At 44.0% G+C, this 26,203-nt stretch overlaps 2 protein-coding genes and 1 long non-coding RNA gene across 10 annotated transcripts; 1 reads left to right on the plus strand and 2 right to left on the minus strand.

The window, feature by feature from the left end:
- Positions 1 to 436: 436 nt before the first annotated feature.
- CNOT8 (CCR4-NOT transcription complex subunit 8) lies at positions 437 to 8,431 on the minus strand. 3 transcript variants are annotated; one of them, XM_074884017.1, is made up of 7 exons: positions 8,370 to 8,431; positions 7,211 to 7,410; positions 5,442 to 5,635; positions 3,844 to 4,005; positions 2,889 to 3,033; positions 2,106 to 2,216; positions 437 to 1,787 (listed from the first exon to the last, which is right to left on the minus strand). In XM_074884017.1, exons 2-7 carry the CDS (start codon positions 7,325 to 7,327, stop codon positions 1,638 to 1,640), a joined length of 879 nt encoding a protein of 292 aa, XP_074740118.1. In that variant the 5' UTR covers positions 7,328 to 7,410; positions 8,370 to 8,431; the 3' UTR covers positions 437 to 1,637. The 3 variants fall into 3 exon arrangements, with proteins under 3 accessions (XP_074740118.1, XP_074740117.1, XP_074740119.1); XM_074884016.1 differs by lacking the exon at positions 8,370 to 8,431 and adding an exon at positions 8,278 to 8,358; XM_074884018.1 differs by lacking the exon at positions 8,370 to 8,431 and adding an exon at positions 7,853 to 7,987.
- Positions 8,432 to 11,639: 3,208 nt separating this feature from the next.
- On the plus strand, positions 11,640 to 25,253 carry FAXDC2 (fatty acid hydroxylase domain containing 2). Of its 6 annotated transcripts, none has more exons than XM_074883793.1 (10): positions 11,640 to 12,724; positions 12,902 to 13,022; positions 15,713 to 15,775; positions 16,892 to 16,939; positions 19,825 to 19,916; positions 20,020 to 20,123; positions 20,841 to 20,962; positions 21,289 to 21,494; positions 22,394 to 22,499; positions 23,550 to 24,137. In XM_074883793.1, the coding sequence occupies exons 4-10, from the start codon at positions 16,892 to 16,894 to the stop codon at positions 23,880 to 23,882; spliced, it is 1,011 nt and encodes a 336-aa protein (XP_074739894.1). In that variant the 5' UTR covers positions 11,640 to 12,724; positions 12,902 to 13,022; positions 15,713 to 15,775; the 3' UTR covers positions 23,883 to 24,137. The 6 variants fall into 6 exon arrangements, with proteins under 6 accessions (XP_074739894.1, XP_074739893.1, XP_074739896.1 ...); XM_074883797.1 differs by adding an exon at positions 24,946 to 25,253 and having other exon boundaries at positions 11,643 to 13,022; positions 23,550 to 23,716; XM_074883792.1 differs by having other exon boundaries at positions 11,640 to 13,022.
- On the minus strand, positions 15,483 to 19,828 carry LOC141949793 (uncharacterized). The gene is made up of 3 exons (XR_012630857.1): positions 19,458 to 19,828; positions 16,339 to 17,404; positions 15,483 to 15,609 (listed from the first exon to the last, which is right to left on the minus strand). It is a non-coding gene; the product is annotated as an uncharacterized LOC141949793 (long non-coding RNA).
- Positions 25,254 to 26,203: the final 950 nt, after the last annotated feature.

Raw genomic sequence — 26,203 nt, forward strand, 5'->3', positions numbered from 1 at the left:
ACTTGTTAAATTCTGCACAAAGTACTTGAAAACCAGGAGGGGGAGCCAGTGCTTAACCAAACAGCCCTCCTACACTTTAAAGCAAGAACCACTAGAGTTGAGGGGGAGCAGGAAAACTTCACACAGGACAGATGAGCAAAACGATTTGTCACTTTAAGTGGCTATGCTGCAGTGAAAGAAAACTCCACAACACTGCTAGCTGTGCCGGGAGACGAGCAGAAGAGAATACAAGTCCCCTAAAGAGATCTTAAGCTCAACTTTCATCAACTACTGTATAGTAAGATCAAAGGTAGATTTTACTAAGAACTACCCCAGTAGCATATCATAAATGGTAAAAGAAGAAACTTGAACATCTTTGAGCATGTATTGCTCAAATTCAGATTCCAAATCTTGAATTTTGGGAATTTTAGTGCTTGATGGAAAATCCAAAACAAGGCCTGGTTTAAAAAAATTTATTTTACAAAAATTAAAAACAAGTAGTATTTACAAGCATTTTAAATAGCAGTTCTAAACCTCAACTCCTAATAATGGATTGTTTAAGCATGTTTAAAATGCAAGACAAAGTCTTAAAATTTTACATCTGCCCTATCCAAAAGGGTTTTTGGTTGGGTTTTTTTTTTTTTTTTAAGAAATGTCATTACAAAGCTGTTGGGAAAAAAAAAGATAGTGGAGTAGCTTGTGTTTTAAAAAGTCAGAATCCCAAGTTGTTCTTCCATCCTCTAACTACTTTTCAGATGTTTATAATGAAAAGAAATGGAGCCCTTTTGTCTGTTGTTAAGCATATAGTAAAATTAGGGGCTGGAGAAGGAAGGGGGAGAAGAGGAACAAATATTTATCCATCTGCTGAACTACTTGTGTTGCAAAGAGAAGAGTAACATTTGTAGGTTGTTGAAGAAAACTGAAATCAGAGTATTGGTCCAGTCCCCTGTCAAAGGTGAACCTTTAGGCCTCTTAATCTACTTTCAGAACAGTTTAATACCCTAAGAACTAAGCTGAGGCTCAGTATGGGTCAAACCTGTACCATACAGAATTAGAAACTAGGGAGAGCTGATCAAATCAGCTCCAGTAATATCCATTCCCACTGTTGTTAAAGCAAATCTCTGAATATTTTTAGCTGCAAGGATCATTTTAATGTCATCCATTCCCAAACCTCTGCAGTGATCAAAGGGAGCAATTTCCACAGACTACACAAAGATAAAATAAGAAAACATGAGGTGAAGCAGTCACCCTCACAACATGCAGAAGTTTTAAAATAAGCTTTATAAAGCACAATTTTCAAATTTGTGTGCATGTCTGTGTCCATTTTCACTGGATTTCCAGACCCTTAGCTCTACTGAACATTCTACTGTTAAGTCTTCCTTGCAGATTCTGTACAGTATAAAGAGGAAAAAACCAGAGGTATTCACAGTAGGTTCTGTCTTTTGCCCTTGGTATTAAAAAGATGGCAAACCACAAATGCTGGCATTAGGAATTCAGTCAACTCTCTTCTGCGTTTCAAATGAAGATGCAGCTCTTCAGCAAAACTACAGGCCTTCTGCAGACTGTAGATGTCTTTTGTTTGAGACACTATTAGGGAAAAAGGTTGAGGACAGCAGCTGCCAATACGGTAACCATGTTCTGCTGGGGGGTACCGCTTATCACGGCTGCATGTTGTTGATAATAGCCAAAATGCTCATTTTTTCTTGGGCCGAGTCCACATCTTCATTTTGTTTCTGAGCCACTCCTGTGCCAAGGCCATACAGCCGCCCACAATACTTCGCATCATCAATTGTATCCTCAAAAAACAACTGCAGATTTAAAAAAAAAAAAAAAAAACAAAACAGGTATTGTTTAATTGTGCCTCTAAATCAGAAAGCACCTCATGTTAATTAAACAGCTGATTTGAAGTCAGCCACCTCCAAGATGAAGTATGCAAATTAAAATAAGTACATGGAAGAAGAGTAAACAGAAGTCTGTGCCAATATCAACAATCCCTATTACTGACAGATTGAAGCCTGAAGGCCACAACACTCAAAAAAACAAACCAAACCAAACCACACATTGAGCACGTTGACATTTATGGATAGGAACTGGGGAAAGAACCATAAAGGAGAATACTGCAGTACCTCTTTCATTCTGAAGAATGCCATTCCCGTGAGAAGAGAGTCCGATCCCGCCTGATGCTGTCGTCCAATTCGCTGCAAATCCAGTTGATCTGCCACTTCTTGAAGGCCACCCTGCAATGAGCACAGAACAGATTTTATTTTGGAAGATCCACCTCTTACCAAAATTGCCATGCTTCTCCAAAACATGAGGGCAAACACTGGCTATGATGAATCGGTGAAGATTCCAGCAGTACACACACACCAGCTGTGAGTGAAACACGGTGGTAAATACTGTTGAAGAATGCAGAAATACTCTTCCAAATTTAGGTACCTTGCTTTCCTGCTGTGGATGCTTGAGATGACTATAGGTACATTCATAGTTTACGAATGCTGGACCTTTCCCTCCCTTTACTCAAACAAGGCTGTGATTCAGCAGATAAATTACTTCCAACCCTCTGAGTGTCTACCAGTTAATCAAGTCATGTAGTAGTTCATGTAAGAAGAAACACTCCACCTTGCATAGGGAAGATAAGCATGCTGAATTATAATTAGCCTCTGAAACTACTGATACACAAACCGGAAGGTTATGGGAATGTCCCCTATATGACACATATTGATAAGTCTAAAACTGGGGAGGCAGCATCTATTAGATACAAACTTAGCCATAGGTGCTTATGTGTGACTACTGGCTTTTATACACCTTCCAGTTTTAAGACATGATAATTGCAGCAGTTCTGTCACTCAGCTTACTGTACATTTACAGTGCTGATGCCCATCCATCGCTTGCTGGGGAGATACAAGTACCTTGAGGTTTTTGCAGCTCTTCATTAAGTACTTTACATCGTAGATAGATGGGAAGAAAAGGTTCAAGATATGGAAAAATTCATGTTCCTCTTCTGGTAACCTGGAATCTGTCAACAACTTCACCATGTAGCCAAAGTCATAACCACTGAAAACAAAAACATACAGAAACCAGATAAGCAGACAACACCTATATTTGGTACCCATATCTCATTTTTCACAAGAGTTTTACATGCTGTAGCTTTCAAACCCTAACGTTTTTTGACATTCATAAAACTTTGGATCAGAGGCAGAATTCATCCTGATCGTCCACGTCAGTACAGGACTTTGGAATGCTCCCCGGGTGCCTCCGCTAACCTCTTGTGGAAGCAGCTAAGCCACTGGGAAGAACATCCTTCCCCACACTGCAAGTTTCTGTCACTAGGGCTAATACAGAAAAGCAGGAAGCCCTTTATCTGTTGCCACCACCTCCTCCTCTCTCAAGTCCTTTCACTTGGACCAGAGGCTTTGTAATCAAGTTACTTGAAACACTACAAGAAAGGTATCTTAACTACACAGATTTCTTCCTCTACAGGGAAGGAAATACAAGACGGAAGTTGAGAACACTACCAACATTGTAAGGAAGAAGAAACAAAAAACATACTTTACTAATGCATGCAAGTTACTAAGTCCAGAAATCACATTTCAACTTGTTAATCACTTCCTCCATAGGGGAAGACTGTAACAGCGAAAGGATTTGCAAGCAACACATACACAAAATTCAGACCACAGTAAGTGCTGGTACAAAATGAAGTGCCAAGTGCCCTTACTTCTTGGCCTTCACATCTTTAAGCTTATTTAAGAATTGCAGAGCTGCCAATTCTCCTTCAAACCTGCATGTCTCCATGGACAAAAGCAGCAGTATTTCAATCAAAAAGAGATTTCTCACTTCACAGCATCAGCAACCACCCTGACGTACCTGTGGAAGGACAGCCATTTCACGCTGTCACTAAGGACGACCCCAGATGTCATAAGCAACTCGGCAAAATGCAGGGTATCGATCCCTTCTTCTTCATGCTTCTGGAACTGCAGCCCAGAGCTGGCAAGGAGGTCTATGGAATCCTGAGAGTACATGTCCTCCCTGAAGGAGAAAAGCAGCTTTGCACTCAAGGTGCTACGAACTCAGGCTCATTTTAAAAAAATTCTCCCCACACTCTATTTCAAAAATTGGAGTGACCAGTAGGCTGCCTATGGGTTCCACATTTGTGTCTCCAGAAAATCCAAATTGCATCAGTTTTAATACCACTACTGCAGCCTCCTACATCCATAACATTCTGTGATTGTAACTAGTTAATAATTCTGTTGCTAGTGCAAACTCCAAAGATTCCACCTCCATAGAACAGAACATTTTGAAAAATGTCACTTCTGCAAGGTTAAATGGCAGCACCAGAGATGAAAGCATGGAGAAACGGGGAGTTCTCCAAAATAGGAAGATGTGCAACTCTAAAGCACTGAGCATCATTCCTGTCTACATTTTTCTTTTTCACTTCACAGCACATGCCACCATATCATCATCTCCAGTTCCATCTCTGGGAGTAAACAAAATTGCATAATACTTGACTAAGGAAGGAAGACAAAGATGAGTGAGGATATGCTTGGTGGAGAGCTGAGCAGGAACCTGACTTCCACACTAGTTTGTTTCATTTGAGGGAGGGCGGGAGGGAAGGACGTGACCACACAGAGAGCAAAATTCATACCAAATATGATAATTGGAGTCAAATGAAGTGATCACACTGTGAAAACCGCTTCACTCTGATTTCAATACTTTTAAGAGGCTCACAACTTCGTGGAAGTAAATACTGCAACTTTTGGGTTCGAGAACTGTACGATCTGCACACACTAGCTACAAATCTTTGTAATGTTTTCCAGTGACAGTTCCATAAAAACACTGACTGATTTCCTATAAATGTGTCTTTGTGCCAGATAAACCCTCTCTTTATTTCCAGGCAGCTCTAGTGGCAATTATGCTGAGTTTGTCTTTACACTTACAGGGAAAGGGATAATGAAACTTGTTTAAACTGTAAGCCAGCATATTGCAGTACGGAGAAGACAAGAACTGCCACACTCCATTTAACAAGATTCATTCTCCTGAGCAGGTGTGACAATTACACCAACTTTTTTTTTAGATCCCAGTTTAAGTTTTGGCATGGATCTGTAAAGAGGTATTTTCCTTTTTGCTGAAAACAGCACATCCATTTATTTTTAGCAGAAAGAGATGGATTTTTACATATACATATATATGTAAAACGTATGAAGTTTCAGACACAAAATTATTGAGGATAGATAATATCAAGGGAATAAGTATTAAGGACAGGATTTTAGCATGGCTTTGACTTCCAGAAATACTGCGAACGCCTGTCATGCCAAAATAGGTTCCCACATAATCTGTGTTACAATCTAAATTTTTATGGCTCAGAATCACCCAGCGATGATGAAGATACAGACACCCGTTTGCCAAAGGAAAGCATCACTTCAGCAGAAAAGAACAGGCAATTTTCCCTAGCTCAAGAGACTCACGTAAGGTTGAATTTAAAGTTAAACTGCCAGGTGTTGATGCCGGAAGGATATTCTCCTTTCTCATTTGTGAAAGTCAGGCCCAGCTGGATAATCTTCAGAAGGTCAACATTACACCGAAGGAGCTGATACTGATAGTCTATGGAACTGCGGAATTCACCAATTGGCCTTACAACAACTCCAGGGAACTCTGTGTCCTAGGAGAGAAGGGAAAAATCTTATTTCACCACTTAAGTCTATGAAGAGTTCCACACTTGCAGGTCTCAGCACTGTATTCTGTGAATTCTTCTGCAAAAATCACTTTTTTTTTTTCTCCTTTTCCATATTCATACAGATTTTAATCTGCTACAAGTCAGACACTAAAAAAAAGCCCTACATAATTTAACTACTGCATTCATTTATTACAGGTATCTTTTATTTCAGTTTTGTTTCCTTCCAGTCATCCATACAAAGTCATCCAATATACACGACTGTATAATATAAACATCTCTTTCTCACAAAGGACTAACCCTCCCATTTTCCCTAAACCTCCTAAAATGGAATTTATTTATTCAGGGTTCTTTCATGTTCTAAATACAAGTTAAATTTAGCACTCTGACCATCTTCATTCCGTAGTCCAGATAGTGATAATCTTCGCCGTTTTTGAGGAACAGCCAATGCCACATTAACGAACACTACTGCCAATTAAAACAGACCTTAACAGCAGAGCAACCATCTACTAGATGAAAAACATTTTTACTTGGCCAGTGAGTGTGTGCTATCTCTGCTGAAATCCACACTTCCATACTATTTTTACTCTCAGATTAGGTCACGTTAACTTCTATTGACTAGACCGTATGCAAAACTTTTCATGAAGAATCCAGTCCTGTGTATCTGACAAAAGCTCTCCCTTGCCCAAGATATTTTTGTGTCCACTCTTACAGCACAGCCACTAAAACAGGTCATCAGCACACTGCCAGTAAGATCAAATAGAAGCAAGAAAGTTCATCTTCCATTGACATATGATAACAAAAAGTCATATTCACTTACACAACTGCATTCTACACTGAAATACGACACACTCTGCAGGGGCATGTTTTTTATGCCATGCTTTTATTAAGGACTTTTCATATCTTGAAGTTTAGCGTTCCTAAGCAAAGTTGGCATAACAAAGTTGGCAATATCGTAACTAAACCCAGTTATTTATGTACCTAACTGGCTCCTGCCAAGTAGAGAGACTTTTAAGAGCAGGAGGAGATTCTTCCCACCTGGAAGGAGATTCTGGTCATCTTAAGTAAAACTTTCTGAATACATTGTCATACCTACACCCAGAATATTTTTCTTCACTAAGAATCAACATCTGAACTCGTTAAAAAGGAGGCTGCCTAGCTGTCACTTGCAGACCTTTTGTCCTACAGGACCACGGCATCTTCCATGACCAGAAAAAGTATTCAAAGGACAAATACACCAGTGGAAAACTAAAGATTTAAACCCAGCTGTACATCTGTTTCATTTTTCTGTTGCACAAACTAATTATGAATAGCTGAATACTAAATGAGTTCAGGTTTTAATGTGGTCTCTCTCTTCCCCATCTTTAGTTCAGTCCATACTCAACGCTACACGTATTAAATTATGGAAAGTTTCTACTGAACTGCTTATTTTTCACCACTTCTAGATCCGTTTGACTAGGGTTAGGAGGAAATAATTTCTCTCTCAAGAATCAACTTATTCCCCTACCCAAAAAAAAAAACCACCCTTGACTAAGGCAATTAGGCCAAGTATGAAATATTTACCATTGCAATGTAGCTGTAACTTAGAACAATCTCTCGAATTTTTCTCATCTCTTCTTCCAGATTGTTCGCCCATACTTCACAGATCACCTGGCTGTTCTCTGCAAGGGCTGCTGGCATCTTGCAGGGACCACAGTTAAGACAGCTGATGTTGAATTCAGATGACAGCGTAGAATGGCAAGCTGCGTGATCTTATCAGTGTGCTGCATTAAACAGATAAATAAATAATGCTTTATATGAGGGAAGATCTACATATAAAACTCTGTTGGAGTCAGTCACACTTCCATTTTCAGCTTCAAATAGCCCATTTAAAGTTTACACAAAGTTACTTCTTGCTTTCATCGCCTCTTGTAAACATGCTGAATGAGAAGAAAATCTAGAGCCTCTGTTCCAGTTACAAGAGTGGATGCACAATTAACAGTCCAGTTATTTATGAAAAGAGTCATTCTCCCTGTCCTCCTTCTTCTCCTGGCATAAGCTCTGAAACTTTGGGCATCAGATGTACAAGCAGGGAATCTTCACATTTAATACTCAGCTACTGTGAAGCCTTTACCGACAGTAACAGAATGCGTTACAGACTACATTTATAGACACGAGCTTCTCTGATGTAATTCAGGGAACACTGAGCACGGTATTTCAGCTTACACTAACGGCAGCTTCAGCAGTGCTGCACCAGGATAAACCGCCGGCTGTTTACCATTTCCGGCAAGAACACGGGCAAAACGACGCCGGGTTTCTGCAAGCAGGGCTCAAGCGCTGCGACCGCCGGCCGGGCCCTGCGCGCCGTTACCCGGAGCTGCCTGCGGCGGTCGGAGGGACTTCACCCAGCCGCCACAGCTCCGCCGCCACGGGGGGTGTCCCCCCCTTCTCAGCCCACGACAAAGGCCCCGCTGCCTCAGGGCCGGGCCCATCCCGCCGCCGCCAGCCCCGCGCAGGGCCGGGGCCGCCCGGACGCGGCTCATCCCGATCGGGAAGCGGGAGGGCGCCGCCGACGTGCCGCCCCCTCCCCCCGCCCCTTTCCCCTCAGCCGGGGGGTCCCCACACAGCGGCCGGGGCCGCCCCGCCCGCACCTGCTCGGGCCGCCCGGCCGCTCCAGCCCTCAGTCCCCCCCGCCACTCCTCCGCTCCGGCGCTGCCCATCGCCTGCCCCGCCCCCACGCTACCTGCCCGGAAGCTGGGGCCGGGCCGCTCCCTGCACGCAGGCGCGATGCGGCCTCGGGGGGGCGGGACTTCCGGGCTGCTGCTGAGCTCTCGCGAGAGATATGGCCCGGCCGCCGGGGCGCGCGGCGGGGGGCGCTGCTGCGCGCGCCTGTCCGGCGGCCGCGCGCGCTCCCGCGGAGGGGAGGGGAGGGGGCGGAGCGAGGCGGGGCGCCACGCGGGGTCCGCGCGGAGTGCGCCTGCGCAAAGCCGCCGGCCTGGGATTGGGCTGTGTACACACACACACACTCCCCCCGGGCGGCTCATGGACTCGCCCGCCGCGCCCTGCTCTGGGAGCCGCGGGCGAGTCCAAAGTCCGCGGGCGGGGGGGAGAGATAAGGGAGTTAGTTAGGGGCCGGCTTCTCCCTGAGGAAACAGGGGCCTCGAGGCCGGGCGGCCATAGGCTCGGTGGAATTCCGGCATGCCGTCGTGGGAGCCCCCCAGCAACCCCGCAGCCGGGTCCCCCGGGACAGGCACAGTGCCAGGCGTCCCCCAAAGACATAGCGTCCAGCCCTCCCTCACCAAAGAGTGACGAACGGGTCACAGCAGAGAGCCAGGCTGCGGCCTCCGCCAGGCCTGGGCCGCTGCGAGGCACGAGGCTCCCCGCAGACACACAGGCCTTCGCTTGGCCTGGCCATGGGCGCGCTGGGCTGCGGAGCGGGGTGAGGGCAAACTGCTGCTTTCCTGACACGTGTTGCTTATACGTTGTAGTGCGTAGCAAGCTCATTACTTGAGGAAGGTCTGCCTTCTCCTGCTGAAGCTTAGAGGTCGTCATTGAAGTACCTGCTGTGTCTGCAAACTTTTAGGCTGACTTCTCCTTTTCCAGAAATGCTATTTAAATTGCATTAGCAACAGACGTTTGTATCCAGTAAAGCAGCATAATGTAACTCTCAGTGTAACATAGCTGCCAACACTTGCTTTGCTGGCTGATGCTGACTGCAGATACTGAATTTATTTGGAAGCTTGTCTACTAAGAATTAAGCTTAGATAGTATTTCTTTTAGATTGCCTTCTGGACAGGGTTGCATCTGTTATAAAATACTGCAGTTCTAGTACTGCTACAGAGTTGTTACCTGCGCACCATTTGGGAGTCTCACTGGATCTGGGCTACTTGCCTACCATTTGGTTACAGGTATCTGGAAAAACAAATCTGGGTATCTTTGACACTTAAGACATAGTTCGGTGTCTCAGGATTAATGTTCATAACTCAGCAGAAACAACTTTTAGAAAAGGAGAGGTTTTTCTGAGTACTGCTCTCTATCAAGTGAACTTGGTGCTGTCAGCATCTTATGACATCCCATTATTGAACGTTATTTTGATTCAAAGTTTATTTTCATAGATGATAGATAGTTACCATTTTGCCTTCTCAGCTCTGCCGTCTCTTGTGTTGCATAATTTATATATTATGCAATATGCTAGGTTGGCAGAAAGTAATCACCTTCCTTCCCATGGTCACTTGAGTTTGGGATTTTGTGCAAGAAAACATACATTGTTAGCAGGTAAATATATCAGGTTGGATTACAGCACTCTGTAAATATAAGGTTAGAAATTTTTTTTTCCTAAAGAGTTCAAAGTAAAATGCATATGTCATTTTTCTGGTTCATAAATCCAGTGCATGAAGGTACGTTGAATCCAGGGAAAAAGAGAGGATGAATCTTCTCAGGACACCAAAAATACGTGTGCCTTGCTACTCTAATAAAAATGTATTGCAGGAAATAATCACTTGTGATATATTATGCTTGTAAAGTTTAACAGTTTGAATGTAGTTTAAAAAAAAAAAAGCTATTCAAGGATGTTTACAAACATTAGTGGTAAGAGCTGGAAACATGTTTTGCTTAAGGAGATCAGAATTTGGGTTTTTGATCATGGCTAATAAAGATGAAGAACCACTGGAAAAGGCACCCTGCTCTTTAAAAAAGTCTCATTGTTCTCATATTTGGAAGTTAACAAACTTTCTTCTGGGTCCAGCATTCCAAAGAAGGTTCTTGAAGAGTCCTCACACCCTCTATACGGTTCTGTTAAGACCACAGTAACAAAACAGTTTGTGTAGACCTGCTACATCATAAGGTGGAATAAAGAGCTTCAGCTCAACATTTTCACGTAAGTCATCTTGAGCTCTATGTCCTGGATCGTGCCCTGTTGAAATGGTTGCACGTTTCCTTTAGAGCTTGGTACCACCACCACAAGTGGTAGAAAACTTACTTATGGAAATCTTAAAACATGAATTGAGAGTTAAAAGATGCAACTGTTGCTGAACGTGTTTGAACTGTAACAGCAAGGCCATCATTTACCTTTTCCTAACCCTTCCATTGCCCCACAGATGTTTCCAAAGTGTACCACCGCAGTACTAGGTGGTGGCACACGTGTGCCCTGGCAGGTGGCTGGAAATATGCAGGAAATATTCAGAATGCAGGTAATTATTGATTAGGTGACGTGCGCTAAGTTCAGATTCCTCTTCAACATTAGAGGAAATATCAGTGTGGGTTTGTGCAATCCTGAAGGCTAATTCATAGTTTTTCTCCTAAGGTTTTTTTTTCAAACAGCGAAAGAAACAGTGACTATTACAAAAACTGTGGGGAGTGAACAAAGAGAAGTTATTTTATGAAGTGTCTGATCAAAACGCCTTTCTGCTAAGATGAAATCAGGCTTCTTACATGCCTCAGCAAAGATTGCACAAACACTGGAGTGTCCATGGTGAGCACACCAGTGCAGGGCACAGGCTAGCCAACAGAGAGAAGCCACTTCTAGATTACTGCCAGCCAGCGCTAGACACAGACTTGAGGCAGAAGGTAAATTATATTTACATCCTTATGACTAACATGCTGAGCTGTCTGTTGCTGTTGGGTATAAATATTTCAGAGATAACCTGTGTCAGAATTGAACTGTGGTTAAAAAGAAACACTGAGGACTGTGAAATTCACTGGCTTATCACCTGGTTTTGGCTAATGGGTGAACAGTCCTCCCAGTGCAAGCCCCAGTCCAAATAAAGATCAGCTCAGGACAGCACTCGTATAGACTCCTCTCTTGAAATGCCAGTTTTCACTTCCTCCTCTGCATGTGTGTAAATAATTTGAAGGAATCGCATTCCTCCCTGTTGAGCCTGCTGTCTTTGATAAATAACAATTAGTAGCAAGAGCTAAGGATTATAGACTTTTTCCCCAATAGGAAATAGTTTGGATTAGTCAAGAGAAAGTGTCAATGAAAACAGTAACACAGCCTTAAATCTGAAATGAAGCCACAGTGAATGTTTATTGCACTAAGAGGACAAACAGCGTGAGGTTGGGAGGGGAGTCCTGGCAATACTCTTCTTCCAGAAAAAAGTTAATTGATAAAAATAAAGATGCAGTAGTAGGTACAAGAAACCAGGCGCAGACAATGAGGCACCACTATTATCCACGATTGCAGATCTCTCTGCAGCTCTAGCTGCTGCCAGCTTGAGATGTTGCTTACCAGACAAGAGCGTGTGTTGCTTCACCTGTGAACGACCATATATACTGTGAGGCAGAGGTTTTTCCTCATGTGGAAATATAAATCTGGGAAGTTATGGCGAGTAACTCCCTCAATTCTCAGAGCTCAGTCCATAATAGGGCACTGTCTATTAGGTAAGCAACATAGATTGGGGCCACATTTGCATAATAATGACCAACGTTACTGCAAATCACATCTTGCTCTCCGCAATACCATAATTACAGACTTTATGGTCTGTAAACAGCATATTTAAAGACAACTGAGCCCAAGCACATTCTAACCTATTTGCATCTTGTCCTTACAGATGGAACAAATACCTGTAACTGGTTGAGGACGCTGTGTAGCAACAGTGTTGGTGTAATTTATAGACTTAGTACAACACAGTGAAAACTGGACTGCTGTTTTTTTACCAAATTCCACAGTAACCCTGACTGCTTTTAACAAATACACCTTTGACCCATTCACTTGCACTGGCACTAGCTATTTTGTACTCAAAACATGAGTTGGTGCATTATAAAAACTACTTACCTTTAAGGTGTAGGTGGCTTTTTATTCTCAGATACAGCCGTTAACTCTTGATGAAAAACTCTTACCTGCAGAGATGTATTCCAGGCGCTTGACTGAGTGACAGCATGCGCATATGCACAGGGAACTCTGCCAGTACTAACAGTGACATGGCACTGGCTTCACATGACTTGTCTGGGAGGGGACGGCCAGCTCCTGCTTGGAAACACACCCCCCTCGCCTTGCCCAAACCCTCATAAAGTTTCCACAGCAGTAGTGAAAGGTGAGGAGTTGAACTCTGGGCTCTGAATAGACACAAAGGACCTCTCCTAGACTACCATCAGCAGGAGGTGAGCACAGAACGGGCAGCCAGAGTTCAGGGGTGTAGCAGCTTGAAAAGATTAAGCACAGAATGGGCAGCCAGAGTTCAGGGGTGTAGCAGCTTGAAAAGATGATAGAAACTTTGAGGAAATCATTAAAAGGCAATGTCATGTGTCTGTGTAAAGTACGACTGTAAGCTTTTTTAGGAACTGTGGTTGCCTTCAGATCTGTGCAGTGCTTGGCACAGTAGGACATCCCCCAAACACGACATCTACTCCTGTGTCTGTCCAAATAGCGTGGCTGATATGCAACTTTCTGGGTGACCAGGTAAGTTGTCCTTATGTCTTCCTTTCTATACGTTCTATACTTTCATGGATAGTCGTAGCCTTTCTTCTCTCAGACGCAGTTGTTTTCCACTGTCTGTGCACTGTAAAGGTTGATTCCAGAGAAGTAAGGTCTACAACAGAAGATTCAAGCAGGAGGGAGAAAGGAATACTGAGGAACAGTGGTAGGCAGCTGGTCCGTCACAGCAGACGTACCCTGTTCCTCAGCTGTGCCTGTCAGCAGCAGGGCTCTGCCTGGTGTCGGAACAAGGATGCAATGCTGGGTACAACGCTGGGTGCCAAACAAGGAGAAGCGGGCACTGTGCAGCCTCATCTTGGGACTGTCTGAGCAGCAGAAAGGTTAGGGGACAGCAGGGATGGGACACAAATAAGAATGTAAACGTTGAAACAGATGTAAAAAAATACAGCAGTTCTTTCCTTTTCAGGTTATGTTGAGCATTTTAAAACATGACTCAGACAAACTAGCTTTTTCTGATACCTGAAGTGGAAAATTTGGTGAAAACAGATCTGTGACTTAATGAACAGTTACTGGACAAATGATGAAGTACATGGGAAAAATAATTTTTAAAAAAGTATTAGAATTCTTTATTGACTAGTGTATGTTTCCCCTTTAATGTCAAGAGACTGACTGGAAAAACAATTACTTTTACTTCAGGCTTGTGAATTTGGTTTGGATCAAATTCTGTGTTAACTAATTTGAAATAACTAAAAAGGAACTTCTTTTTAAACAGCACCATTTCTAGCTAATATTTGGAAATAGCTGCAGGCAGCCGGGATCTTCACTGGTTGCTTTGGGGCTGTATAACATGCCAACATGAGATCAGTGCCAAGCAGTTGAATGGCTTTTTTGTTTGCTGAAACAGCCATGGTTACACGAATGCTTTTTTAATGTATTTGGTGTATTCTGAATCAGAAGAGATGTTAGCCGACAAAAAAGAGTAGGTAATGAGATGTTGGGGAAAACCTAATCCATCAAAATTTATCTTGTTTTAGTGTAAATAATGTAAAATTTTGTCCTGTAAATGTGACAATAAAGGTAGTATAGTGAGATTTTTTGGGGAGAGGGAGGGTAAGCAGGCATGGCAGTACTGTTTTGAACTTCTTATGATGGAAGCAAGCAAGAATTCTATCATAATTGGATTATATTAAAAGGACTACTACTAGAAACGTGATTATAATTTTAACTCTTGCCTCTTGAGACTCAATCAAGCAATGGCTTTCTCCTCCTAAAAACTCAAAGCAGTCACATTTTCTACTGTACTCTGCTTTCTAGCTCTTTGCATGCAAGGATTGAGCAGGGTTTGACACAGGACTGCTGTATAGAGGAACCATTCTGGAGCATCAGCCTTCCAGCAAGCAGCTAACTGAGATACCCCATTTATGTGTGCCTCTCGGAGATCTAATGTTGTCTACTACGAGGTCAGAGTAGAATAATCTCTTTAACCACAGAAAACTATGGCCAACACTGTTTACTGCACTGTCCCATATTGCTGTTTTCAGCTCCCTACTGGGTAGTCGTAGAGAAGACAGGGAAGTGCACAACAAAAGGGCAAGGGGTATGAGTTATAACAAGGGAAATTCTGATTAGGTACTAGTGGGGAAAAAAAATTACAGTGAAGGTAGTCAAATTCTGGAAAAGATTTCCCAGAGAAGCTGTGGAATCTCCCTCCATGAAGATACTCAAAACTGTTCAAGGCTCCTAACAACCTGCTAAGAAAGCTGGAATGGAGGAAAGCCTCAGAACGGAATGGATTATTCAAGCTTGACATATTGCAAGTATTAGTAGTGTTTTCTTGGAGACAGTGGGCACACCTGCCCTGAGAGGACCTGTGTGACAAGATGGGCATATAGTGCATGTTACGTAATAAAAAATGCATCATTTTGATCAGAAGGTCTTTTGGAAATGATGATAAGATCAATTTGTCCTGTGGCAAGTTACTTACACTCTTCTATTCAGGCTAGCAGGTTATTTGAGATTAGTTACAGGTATTCTTCATCAGATAGATATGTTAGAGTTCAACTATATTTTTTCAGTAAGGTTGTGGTTGGTAAACTTGATATATCAGAGGAAAAAAAACGTATGGAAGATCTCGTAGACTGACTTTAGTAGCTCACAAAGTCTAGAGTGAGGAGCTGTAGATCTGGGGAAAGACAAGAAGTCCTAGGATGCTGTGACTTCCTTAACACATTCTCATTTTAAGCAATAGCACCTTAGGGCACCTCTCACACTACTGGTTTTGGCCAAGGGAGACAAAGTTAACTTGTTTATTTTTTTTAAGGCTGCTACCAAAAGTTAGCATTTCCCATAGGAGTACATACAGCCCTAGTGTCGAAACAGAGGGATGGGAGTTCAGGCTCATGGTTTCAAGTTTCAAATCACTTTTTGCCTGATTTTTTTTTTCTTCTCAGAACCAGTTAACATCAGTTTCTTCCAGTAAAGTATGTAGTTTGGGGGTCTGGCCTTGTCCTTTTCTGTCCATGAGTAAGCAGGAACCCAAGCAGGAAGAAGGTGTCCAACTTTTCTGACTCGCATACTAACATGTAGCATAGAGAAATAGAGCTGGAAACACCTGTAAATAAACAGAGTTTCATTTATAAGAATGTACCCAGAAAGCTATCATTTCAAAGCTAAAATATAACCTCCTGGCTAATACGGGGACTTCTTTTTGGCAGTGTATTCTTCCTTTTTGAAACGCTGCAAGAGTACTCCCCAAGAGGCTTGCTACCATCATAAAGGTAATAGAATATCATCTTTCTAATGCATAATTTTCCAACTGTTTTTCTTTGTATGTGCTTTTCTGCTGTCTTTGTGCTTTCATTTGTTACCTTGGGTAACACGGTTTGCCCGTGCTTGAATATTCTTCTGAATATGAAAAGCAAAGTGGATTAAATTCTACATTCCTCAGTAATCTGGCCTTCATATTATTAGAATTTGTGTGTTTGTTCTTAAAGACTAGGTGAAACCAAGAAAACCTGAAAGAATGTTTTGTTAGCTTTTGCTAATTATAATTTATGGTAAGAGTGCAGCAATATAAAAACAGCTATGCAATCATCCCTAGGACGGCCACAGCACGTCCTGAAATACACACAGATACTTCCATGGCCGTGGCCAGCTGTGAAGCCCTAACAGCTACTTAAACCTTGGGTTTGATTTTTTTTTACCAAAACCAGCAAGAAATGGTCAAGCCAGAGCCAAATACAGGGAGATTTATTACAAGGTGGCCACCTGTCCGTTTAGGACTTCAAACCCTCAAACTGACCGTAGCTGGACTTGAAGCAACGATGATTTTCTGACTTACCATGTGTTTAGGCTGTAACTTACAGTTCCTCTGCCACGTGAGTGAAGGCTGTGTGGGGCTCTACTGTGTTAATTCTTCACAGTACAAACTCATTTTGTTGTAGTCAGATTTTTATTTTCATCCTTGTTAGTCTAACAGCATGTTGTCATTATGGAAGAGCACATGTCCCATATCATCCTTCCCTTGCAGTCTGTGGAGGGCTGGAGTTCTTACTGGGTGTAATGTATTCCTGGGCCAGATTAAGGGCGGCAGCCCTGCCACAACACACCAGTGCCACGATCAAAAGCTTTGGTTTTGGCTTTTCTCCCATTTTTGTTACTGTTGCATCCCTGTTAGTCTTCTGGGACAATACTAACTCATCAGGAAACAAGGGGATTTTTCTTCTCAAGAGCACAGCTTTGCTCCATGGCAGGACAGGACAGAGCACAGAGAGTAAATATTTTATAGTTTTGCAACTGAACTCGAAGTTGAGGGGATTTGCTATTGTCAGCTATGTATTCTTCCACTCTCCAGCTATACCAGATTCACTTACTTAGATCACCTTTTATTTCAGATGAAGAGAGACTCTGGATATTCCACCACAGCGGAGCAGCAGAAGCAGGTAAAGGCCCAAGGTCATCTTTTAAAGGAAGCGTTATGCAGGTGCTTTGGAAGGCTGGATGTGTTGAATCATCTTCTAAGAGAAGTGACAGACACATCCACGCTCTGATCACTTTAGCACAACTAGGAACTCATCTCTTATCACTACAGCAACATTTTTCCAGCATTTTTCCCTTCCAGTGGACTGCAGCTACAGCACCAAGTGATGAAGGGCCTGTTATCTCTGCTTGCGTGACAAGAGACCACAACACTCCCCTGTAACCAGAAGCTGTGCCACCTAACTGGGCCCAGTCCTCAAAGTGGTCCTGCTTAACGATATGTTTCCCAGCTGATGTGCCCCAGTCTCTTTACCTTGCAGGCAGCAGCCCTGTTCCACACTTCAGGAATTTGCCAACTTGTACGAGCCCTTTAAGGGCAAGATCTCAAGCAATCCATGGATCAGAGTTTGGAAACTACTGTGCTGGAGCTGTCGGCATGAAGAGAAACAGGGTGTTAGCACTTGGACTTGATGAACAAGATTTTTTTTTCTATGTAAACTTCTCTGCTTCTACAGCTCATGTAATTACACTGTGTGGGATTCATTCACGTAATCACGTGCAATAAAAACACAACCTCAAAACAAGACAGTTTCTAACCAAAGGGCTTTTAAAATAGCTTAAGTACTGAGCTTTAGGTACTCTCCTATCTCAAAGCAGGACATACACAGTATCTGATGAGTATTAGGAGTTGCTAGTTTTTGAAACTCTTGAGTTCTTCAGCTGGAAAATGTTAAACAATCTGAAATATTATTTGGTCTAACTAAAAATTCTGACACTTGTAAGACATCAGAGTTTTTCTTTGGTATGTTCTTCCTTCATCCCAGGAGAAAGAAGGTTTTATAGGATATGATTGTGTTAAAAATCTCTAAAAGCTTTTTATAGCTTTTGTAATCTTTTTACTGAAGAATATGTAGATGGTGTTCCAGGGTCTAAAGATTAAGAAAGTCTTATCTCATGTCAGTATATGTGAGGCATAACATGGATGCAATTGGAAGTATGAAACTGCTAAGAGAGCAAATCTCCAGCCCAGAACCCAGCCTGCACTATCTGAAGCTGGAATAGGTGCCTTTTGCCAGCCTTGCATTTGTAGTTCAGTACACCCAGAGAGAATGCCAGCAACTGAGCACATTGCTTCTAATATAAACCTATAGGGTTCACAAACATCAAGCTGTAGGGCAAGAGTCCCTTAAATTACTTCCTCTCCAGCTGCTAAGTTGATTTAAAAAAAAAAAAAAAAAAAAAGAGAGAGAGAGATGATAGGAGGAAACAGTTGTTTGTTTTAATGAGGAAAGTTTCAGTGCTAATGAGCAAAGTTCTGTCCTGGGACAGATAAATATTGCTGACAAGTCCTGGGCAACGTTTAATGTTCTGTAGCTGTTACAGAATTTTAAAGAAGCTCTTAGCACTGAAAGCTGTGTAGAGAGGATTCCTCTATATTGCATTACCCTAAACACACCTGCATTCAACATTTATTAGTGTGCTGTCTCTCTTGTTTGTCCTCTCTGACAGGAGACAAGAGGACAGCAACTATGAATCATGCTATTTTTACTCCAGTTTGTTTGTGCAGCACACCACCACAGTTAAAAAACAGGAAGGACAGAGTAGTGAACAAGACACTAGCTGGTTATTACACTGTATTATTTTGGAATTGCATTATTTTTTTTAAACCTGTATGTTGCAGATAAGTACATATAATGCATATTCACCCAAGAAAACCCAAACTAAGATTGCTGAACTCCAGAACCAGTTCCAACTTGGGCTACTCTAAAAGACAGATAGTTAATTATACATTTGACATATATTTGCTGAACAACTCGGTTTTAATAACTAAATGCTCAAATATATTGAATACTGCATTTTGAATATACTTATTCCTAGAATCAAAAGGTCTCACTGGTAATTTTCTTACTCTCTTGTAGTTGCTTTATATAGTTAAAATCCTTACTGTGGTAAGAGAGTCATGCTAACATCACAGGTGCCCTTATGCTGTACACAGGAATATTTCTTCAGTAGATAATATTTCTGTGACTGAGAGCAGGGATTTAGAGAACTTAATACTTCCGAGAACCTGAGTATTTTAGCTCCTTGTTAATGTGCAGTTGTTGTATACAGATGGCACATGGTACCTACTAGCCAAGTTGTACTCTCAGTACCACAGCTGAGTTGTACCTGTGATGGCTTAAAGGCACAGCAAAGTGAATTATGCAAGGAAAGGTAATATCCTGTACTAAACCTCTGTTATGCTGTATAACCTCTGGTCTCTACCCTGTAGATAGCTTCTGGGCATGTGAGCCTGACTTCAGAATCGGGCTTCAAAGCAAAGAGGAAAGTTGAGAGGAGTGGTTCTGGATTAACTGGAGCTGGTAATCAGATCATCTGAGCACAGCAGTTCTTGACTGCTGTGGGGAGAAAGCAGACTGCATGCTGGCAGGGAGAAAATACTGAGGGAGGGAGGTGTTGAGATGGAGCACCATTTCTTACCCCCAGGTCTTCCTTTCCTACTGCTCTGAGTTATCCAGAAGCCCCTTACGTTATAGTCCTCCAGGTACCGAGAAGTGTGCCAAATAAAAACAAAGAGGGAAGAATCAGTGGTCCTTTCCCTTTGGTTATTCCAGAGAAATTCCATGTCAGTGACACTTCAGGTCTCTGTAAGCACGGCAGACGGATGTGTGTACTCTCCCCCTCAGTTACACACAATGTCCTGTAACAGCTTTGTTATTATGTTCTTTACAGAGTTTGTGAAACAAAACAGGCCATCTTAGAACTACCTCTACCTCCTGCATTTCAAATACAAAAAAATGCAAGTGTAGGGCACACCAGCACATGCTAACTTGTTTCTTGCTCACAGGAAGAGAAGCTCTGGGATGCCGTGAAGATCACTGCCTGCGTCCTTGGTACAGGCCTGCTCATATTCACTGCCTTGGTGAACTCTGTTTCCGGGTAAGATTGTTCGAACAAAGGGGCTTGAGGAGAAACTTCTCCGTGGAGAAGGGAAAAAGCGGATGATGAAAAGATGGGCAACCAAAAAAGCTTATTCCTACAGGTACGTGCAGAATATCTGGGACACTTTAGGCCATTTCTGGCAAACATCATGGCTAAAGTTCTACTACCTGTTTGAGGGAAAGGAGTGGACAATCTTCCTCCTCGGTGAGTTTTAACAGCTCTGCTGTAGGAGGAACCATCCAGGTATTACATCTAAAAGGGGGACATGGACACGCCTTCCCAAACTCACTAATCCTCCCACCAAAAAAGCACATGTAGGCTTTTTGCCTATGAAGTGCAACTGTGCTGCCTGTGGACTGGTTCACCACTAGACCCCCCATACATATTAAAAATTTAATCTTTTTGCTGCTGCTGAAATGGCTTCCCTGTGAAGACACTTTGCTCCTGTGAGAAGTGAATGACTCAATAAAACTAATTACTGAAAATTAGTAAAGTTAGTGAATTTTACTCTTGCTGTAGCACCTATAAAACTCTTCTCTGTCTGTGATTAACAGCTGGTGAACAAGCCTGGTAGGGACCTTGCAAGGTCCAAGGGATCAGCTCAACCTTATCCTTCTTGTATTTAAAAACCACCCATGACAGAGATCCAGCAGCCTCTCAGAAAAGCCCTTTGTTAGCCTCACTTATGGCAAGTTTCAACCTACGAGACATTTGTCCACTCTAACCTCCTCCCCATTCCCCAGGTCTTACCTGGAGGTCAGAACTTACCCGTGTTCCTTTTTAAAGCATCTCAGTGCAGGGGATACGCACCTGACATATCTGGATCCCAGCAAGGTCCTCTCTATGCCAGTGTATTTTGTTTCTGATTTAGCCATAGCTCTCAGTTTATTCACACATCTCTGCCCTTTCCTCACACCACAGGGGCTGCATTGGTGCCTGGCCTGGCTTTCTGGGGGTTCAATGGAATCCTGATGGTGGCTGATGTAACAGGAAAGCCAACTTTCATTACTCGCTATCGCATTCAGCTGGGCAAGAATGATCCTGTAAGTATTTCTCACTCTGCCTCTTCTGCTGGCTAAACACTTCCTGCAGTCTCTTAGGCTAGGAGCAGGGAGAAGAACCTGTTATGCTTTCCTCTTGCAACCAGATAGGATTCAAGGAGAGTCAAGCTGAGTCTTGTATATCCACTGCAGGGAGGAAGGCAGTTCTTGTAATTAGGCTACTGATCTGATCTGGATTGACTGCTTGTTACAAAGTTGATCCCAAAACTAATATGGAAACTGCCTACAAATGTTAACGCTCTTTAACCTTCCAACTCAAAGCTGCATTGCTTCTGAGTTAGCCTCGAGTCCTGACTTCTCTTTTGCAGGTGGACACAAAGAAATTGCGCCAAGCCATCTACACAGCGCTGTGCAATCAGTTCTTTATCTCGTTACCCATGCTTGTGCCCATGTTCTACGTCATGAAATGGTGGGGCAACACCTTCAGCAAGGAATTACCCACCTTCCACTGGTTTCTTGTGGAACTAAGCATCTTCACCTTAATAGAGGAAATTCTCTTCTATTATACACACAGGTGAGCCGAGCACAGGAACAGGACTCCCTTGTTTTTCTGAATGCCTTTAAGCTTATACCTACCTCCTGCAACAGGAATAGTCCTAGATCCCCACCAGTCTTGTATTTATATGGGAAGGCTTACAGGTCCTGAAATCCACGCTTACAACATGAGGCTTTGGTGCTGCCAGTAACTACAGTAAGCAAAAATGGGTGAAATTACAAAGGTGGAGCAGCTTAGAAGCTAAGGAAGAAATAAACCAGGTAGCTTTACACAAAAGCTGTGACCCAGTATTCTTTGAAAAAAGAAAAGAACAACACTAACTGTCCTGAAAGAAAAAAGCTCAAAAGGTCAGTGACTGATCTCCCATTCACTTGTTGAGCTTTCTAAGCACAGACACCAACGTTGGAGGAAAAAACTAAAGCAAGGAAGAAAAAAGCCTGCAAAAGACTGTGCAGCAGCAGGGGCAGCATTCTCAGAAATATGTAGGTTTCTCTTCTGGATGAATGCACACAAAAAATGTAAAAAGCCATTTCTTACGAAGGACCCAGAAAACCTAAAATTCTGACTCTAACAGCTGCCAGTAGGAAAAGTCAAAACAGTGAAAATATAAAGCAAGTCTTCCCCTAAGTAGGACTCCAAGGTTTGAGCAAATGAGTCATTCAGAGACTGATTTATGGGATTTATCTGGACTTAATTTTAACATGAGCCAGTGGACACATCAATGGAGTGAGGGCTCAGTGCTAAAGACAGAGAGAGAGGGAAGCCAGAAGTCCTACACTGTTACTCCCAGCTGCTCTGAAATCTTTACGTTAAAGAGGAGACATGAGCGAGTCCCCAGCAGAAATTCTGCGTTATGTTACACTATGTTCTTTTCTTGTGGTGCTCAAAACCTGCCCTTCTCTGTTTTCTCTGCTTAGGTTTGTTCACCTCCCACTGCTGTATAAGCACATTCACAAGAAGCACCACGAATGGACAGCCCCCATTGGCGTGGTCTCCATTTATGCTCACCCGGTAGAGCACATAGTAAGTGGATTCTCCCATGGTGCCCCTCCAGTTTCTGCACGGAGTGGGATTTCTGTGGGATGAGGAGGAGTGCCAAGAGGAGAAAAGCAAATGCACCCTTAGACTCTTCTTTCTTAGGAAGAGGAAGCTAAGCTGCACTGCCAAGAGGCTTAGCTGTAGTACCAGCTTACACGGGACTCTGCTAGCTTTAAGAGCACAGATCCAAGGGCCTCCAGCAGATAAGGAACTGACTGAACGGTGCTTCCTTGAGCACAGAGAGGGCTGGGAGCCAGATGGTGCTTTCAGCAGGAGATGTGACACTTGCACAGTCTGAGTTACTGCATGGGCTCAGAATTCTGTCGTGATTTTCATGCTGGTGGTTGGGATCAGTGTTTGCAGGAGTGGCTCCCAGTGCTGCTCCAGCTGAGACTTCTCATAAAAACCCATCCCACCTTCAGATTCCTCTTATAAATACCATCTCCTGTTAACAATAGCCCTGGGCTGCAGCACCAGCACTGTGAGTCTCCCTAATTGACAATCTTTGGGCAGCAGAATGGCTTTTTATACTCAGGAGTCCAGCTAAGCCTAGCTGGTGCAATAAGCTTGGTCTGGGCAGCGACAGCCATTTGTGCTGCTGGTAGGACACAATGAAGTGATGGAGCTGGGATCATCACATGGCTGCCTCGACTGCACATGCCCCCAGGCCATGCCCTCTACAGCTGGGTTTCCCAAGAGCAGCTCCAGCATTATTCCAAGGTGAAGGTGAAATTCAGACCTCTGACTCCAGGGAGATTTACTGGAATCATGCTGTCCGCACACCCCCGGTTTGATCTCTACAACAAGCTTACGGAGCTTGGGCTGTGACTACGTTTTGCAGGGAGTAAAACTCAGAGTAAATGATTTCTTTGATGATTATGTAATTTTAGTAAGGTGTTTGCAGACGGATCTTCCCTTTTGCTGCTTGCACAAAACTAATGCGATATATCACCCACATGAAACAATTCAGCTCCTAGAGGAGAGTCTGCTTGTTGTGGACCAATTAATGAGGTCGAGTTTGCTTCTCATTTCTAGCTCTCCAACACCCTGCCTGTCATGACTGGCCCGATGATCATGGGGTCTCACATTGTTTCGATCGCAGCGTGGTTCTCCCTCGCTCTCGTAACCACAAGCATTTCGCACTGCGGCTACCACCTGCCCTTCCTACCGTCGCCGGAGTTCCACGACTTCCACCACTTCAAGTACGTCTGGGCACTGCTCAGCTTGTCCTTCCCCTCCCACCTGCGCCCTGGCACTGCCGACAGGCATAGCTCCTTTCTGAGGGTGCAGCAGGTTTGCGTAACTCGGGTACAAGCAGAGAAGCCTTTCCAGTTCGCCTGTGGCGGGCTGAGTGCTGTCAGTTCTTAAAGCACATAAAGAAGGGGATTTCAGAGGACTCCAGCCCTCTGCCTCCACAGCTGCCTGACACCTCACTGACACCCACCCTCCTCCATCAGCTGACTTGGAAACTTTCTCCAAAGCACAGACACCACAGCCGAGGCTGTGCGTTTCAAGTTTCCCAGGATTACGTGAGAAGAAAGCACATAGATTCTGTAGTAGCAGGTATCACCTGGACTTTCCCCAGCACAAGCACAGGGTCAGAGGCAGTCCTCTGCAAGGCTCTTCCTAGAAATTTAGAGGAAACTGCATGAGATCTAGAACAAAGACAGAGCAAGGGCAAGTCACAGAGCCGAAATAAATTTGCAGGGAGCCTCCCAGTCTGTCCCTCTCCCATACACTGGGGTTAGTAACACTGATCAGATAACACCTTGCCCAAAAAATCGCAATTAACCCTTCCTGGCAGATTCCCAGCCTCCTCCTGCACTGGAGAGAGCAGAGTTTCAGCAGGTCATTCAGGGATACGTACCACAGGAGTGGAGGAAGCGTTCCTGGCTCCCAGCTGTGTGCTGCATTCACACACGCTTCCCCCAACAATGTGCCTCTTCTGCAGAAACAGCCAATGTGGCAGTTCTGTAGCCACCCAAATGCTGGGCAACACCCACACCAGGGTGCCAGTTCTTGTTATCAGTCATTTGCATGAAGCTGGGCTGATGCCAGGACATGGATCCCTGAGGAGCCCAGACGCTCTCTGGGCAGAAAGGCTGTGCCGGTGCCCCGGTGCTGGACACACAGCAGCTCCGTGTTCCAGGAGCACACAGACACGGCAGTGTGGCTGTCCCGCTGCTCCTGCGGCTCCCAGCTGCCCGGGAGAGACACGGCTGGTGTTCAGGGCCACAATTTCTGGTAACGACGATGTCAGAGGGAAATTGTGGGAGAAGTTTCACCCAGACTTCCTTGGGGTGGCGAGGGAGGTGGGGGCAGTACCAGAAATCGCAGGGACGGCTCATCGGGGCTCTGAAAGGAGATGGAAACAGGAAGGGCGAGGCAAGCCCAGTAACTTCATGATGTTTATTCTCCGTTTGGTTTCCAGGTTCAACCAGTGCTATGGAGTCCTGGGAGTGCTGGATTATCTGCATGGAACCGATACAGTGTTCAGACAAAGCAAAGCCTACCAGAGACACAGGGTCCTCCTCAGCCTCACGCCACTCTCAGAAAGCATCCCCGAGGCACCCAGGAGAGCAGAGTGAGCCAGTCCAGCAGCCTGTGGTTCTTCTGAGCCCAGGGACTAGCAGAGCGAGAGACAATGATTTATGCCAAATAGTATTTTAATTGGGAAATGAGTTATTATTCACATGTAATGAAACCCAAAGCTGAACTTAAACATGCTACTTGAGATGACTGCCTTTTTGCTGCCTGTTATTTTCTACCTAATACACAAGAAAACCTCTAGAAAGCTATTTTTAAACAAAGTTTAGAGTGTGGGGTTTTTTTTTCTGAATTACTTGCACTGCTCCATGGTTCTAGCTGCCTGTGTGTAAGCCAGCTGTGTTCTGGGCCATGTGGCTCTGGGGAGCTCCTGGGGAGTTCTCGTTATTAAGGTTTTAATACTTCAGTTTTCACAGGCCATGCTTTGGCCTCTTTCAGCAACACTCAATAGAAATACCAGCAAGATCACTGTAACCACATTGATAGGATTAAAACCACTATTTTTCTGAGATTCTGAACACCTGGGATATGGGATACAACCCCATGGAAAGTCAGTGGGGCACCGCTTTAGAAACACTCCCCTGCTAGAGAGGCCTGACTCCCCCCCAGCAGTTCTTCATGGTCAGTCCAGGCTGTCAGGTCTTCATCTCCGCTCCACAAACGAGCGTCTGCCAGCAGAAAGCAGGTTTCCCCCTCGTGGGACAGGAAAGCAGAGCTGGGAGCTGACGAAGCCCCTGTACCTCACCTCCTCCTGCTGAGACTCTCCTCGCTCCCCGCACGCCAAAAGGAGGCACAAACCAAGACTCTGTACGATGACAAACAACAGAAAGAGACTTTCCGAGGAAAGAAGTTGCTGCTGCCCTGAGCTGGGTGAAGATCAGCGAAACCCTGCAAAAAAGGACCCAACAAAAAGCACCCGCACCTTTATGCGCAACTATACACACCTACACAACCAATCTCAAGACATGCTGCACATTTTCCCCAGGATTTTCTAAGTCTCAGTCCTGCCTGGGGGCCTGGGACAAGAGTGATGAATCTCTCGCCGCTGCCAGACCCTGCCCTCCGCGGAGGGGACACACAGGGCTGACCTGGGCTGCGCTTACCTGCCGTCAGCCCCGCTCCACCCGCAGAAGCCAACTCCC

This window comes from Strix uralensis, chromosome 14 (assembly GCF_047716275.1).
Source record: "Strix uralensis isolate ZFMK-TIS-50842 chromosome 14, bStrUra1, whole genome shotgun sequence".
NCBI classification, from domain to species: Eukaryota; Metazoa; Chordata; class Aves; order Strigiformes; family Strigidae; genus Strix; species Strix uralensis.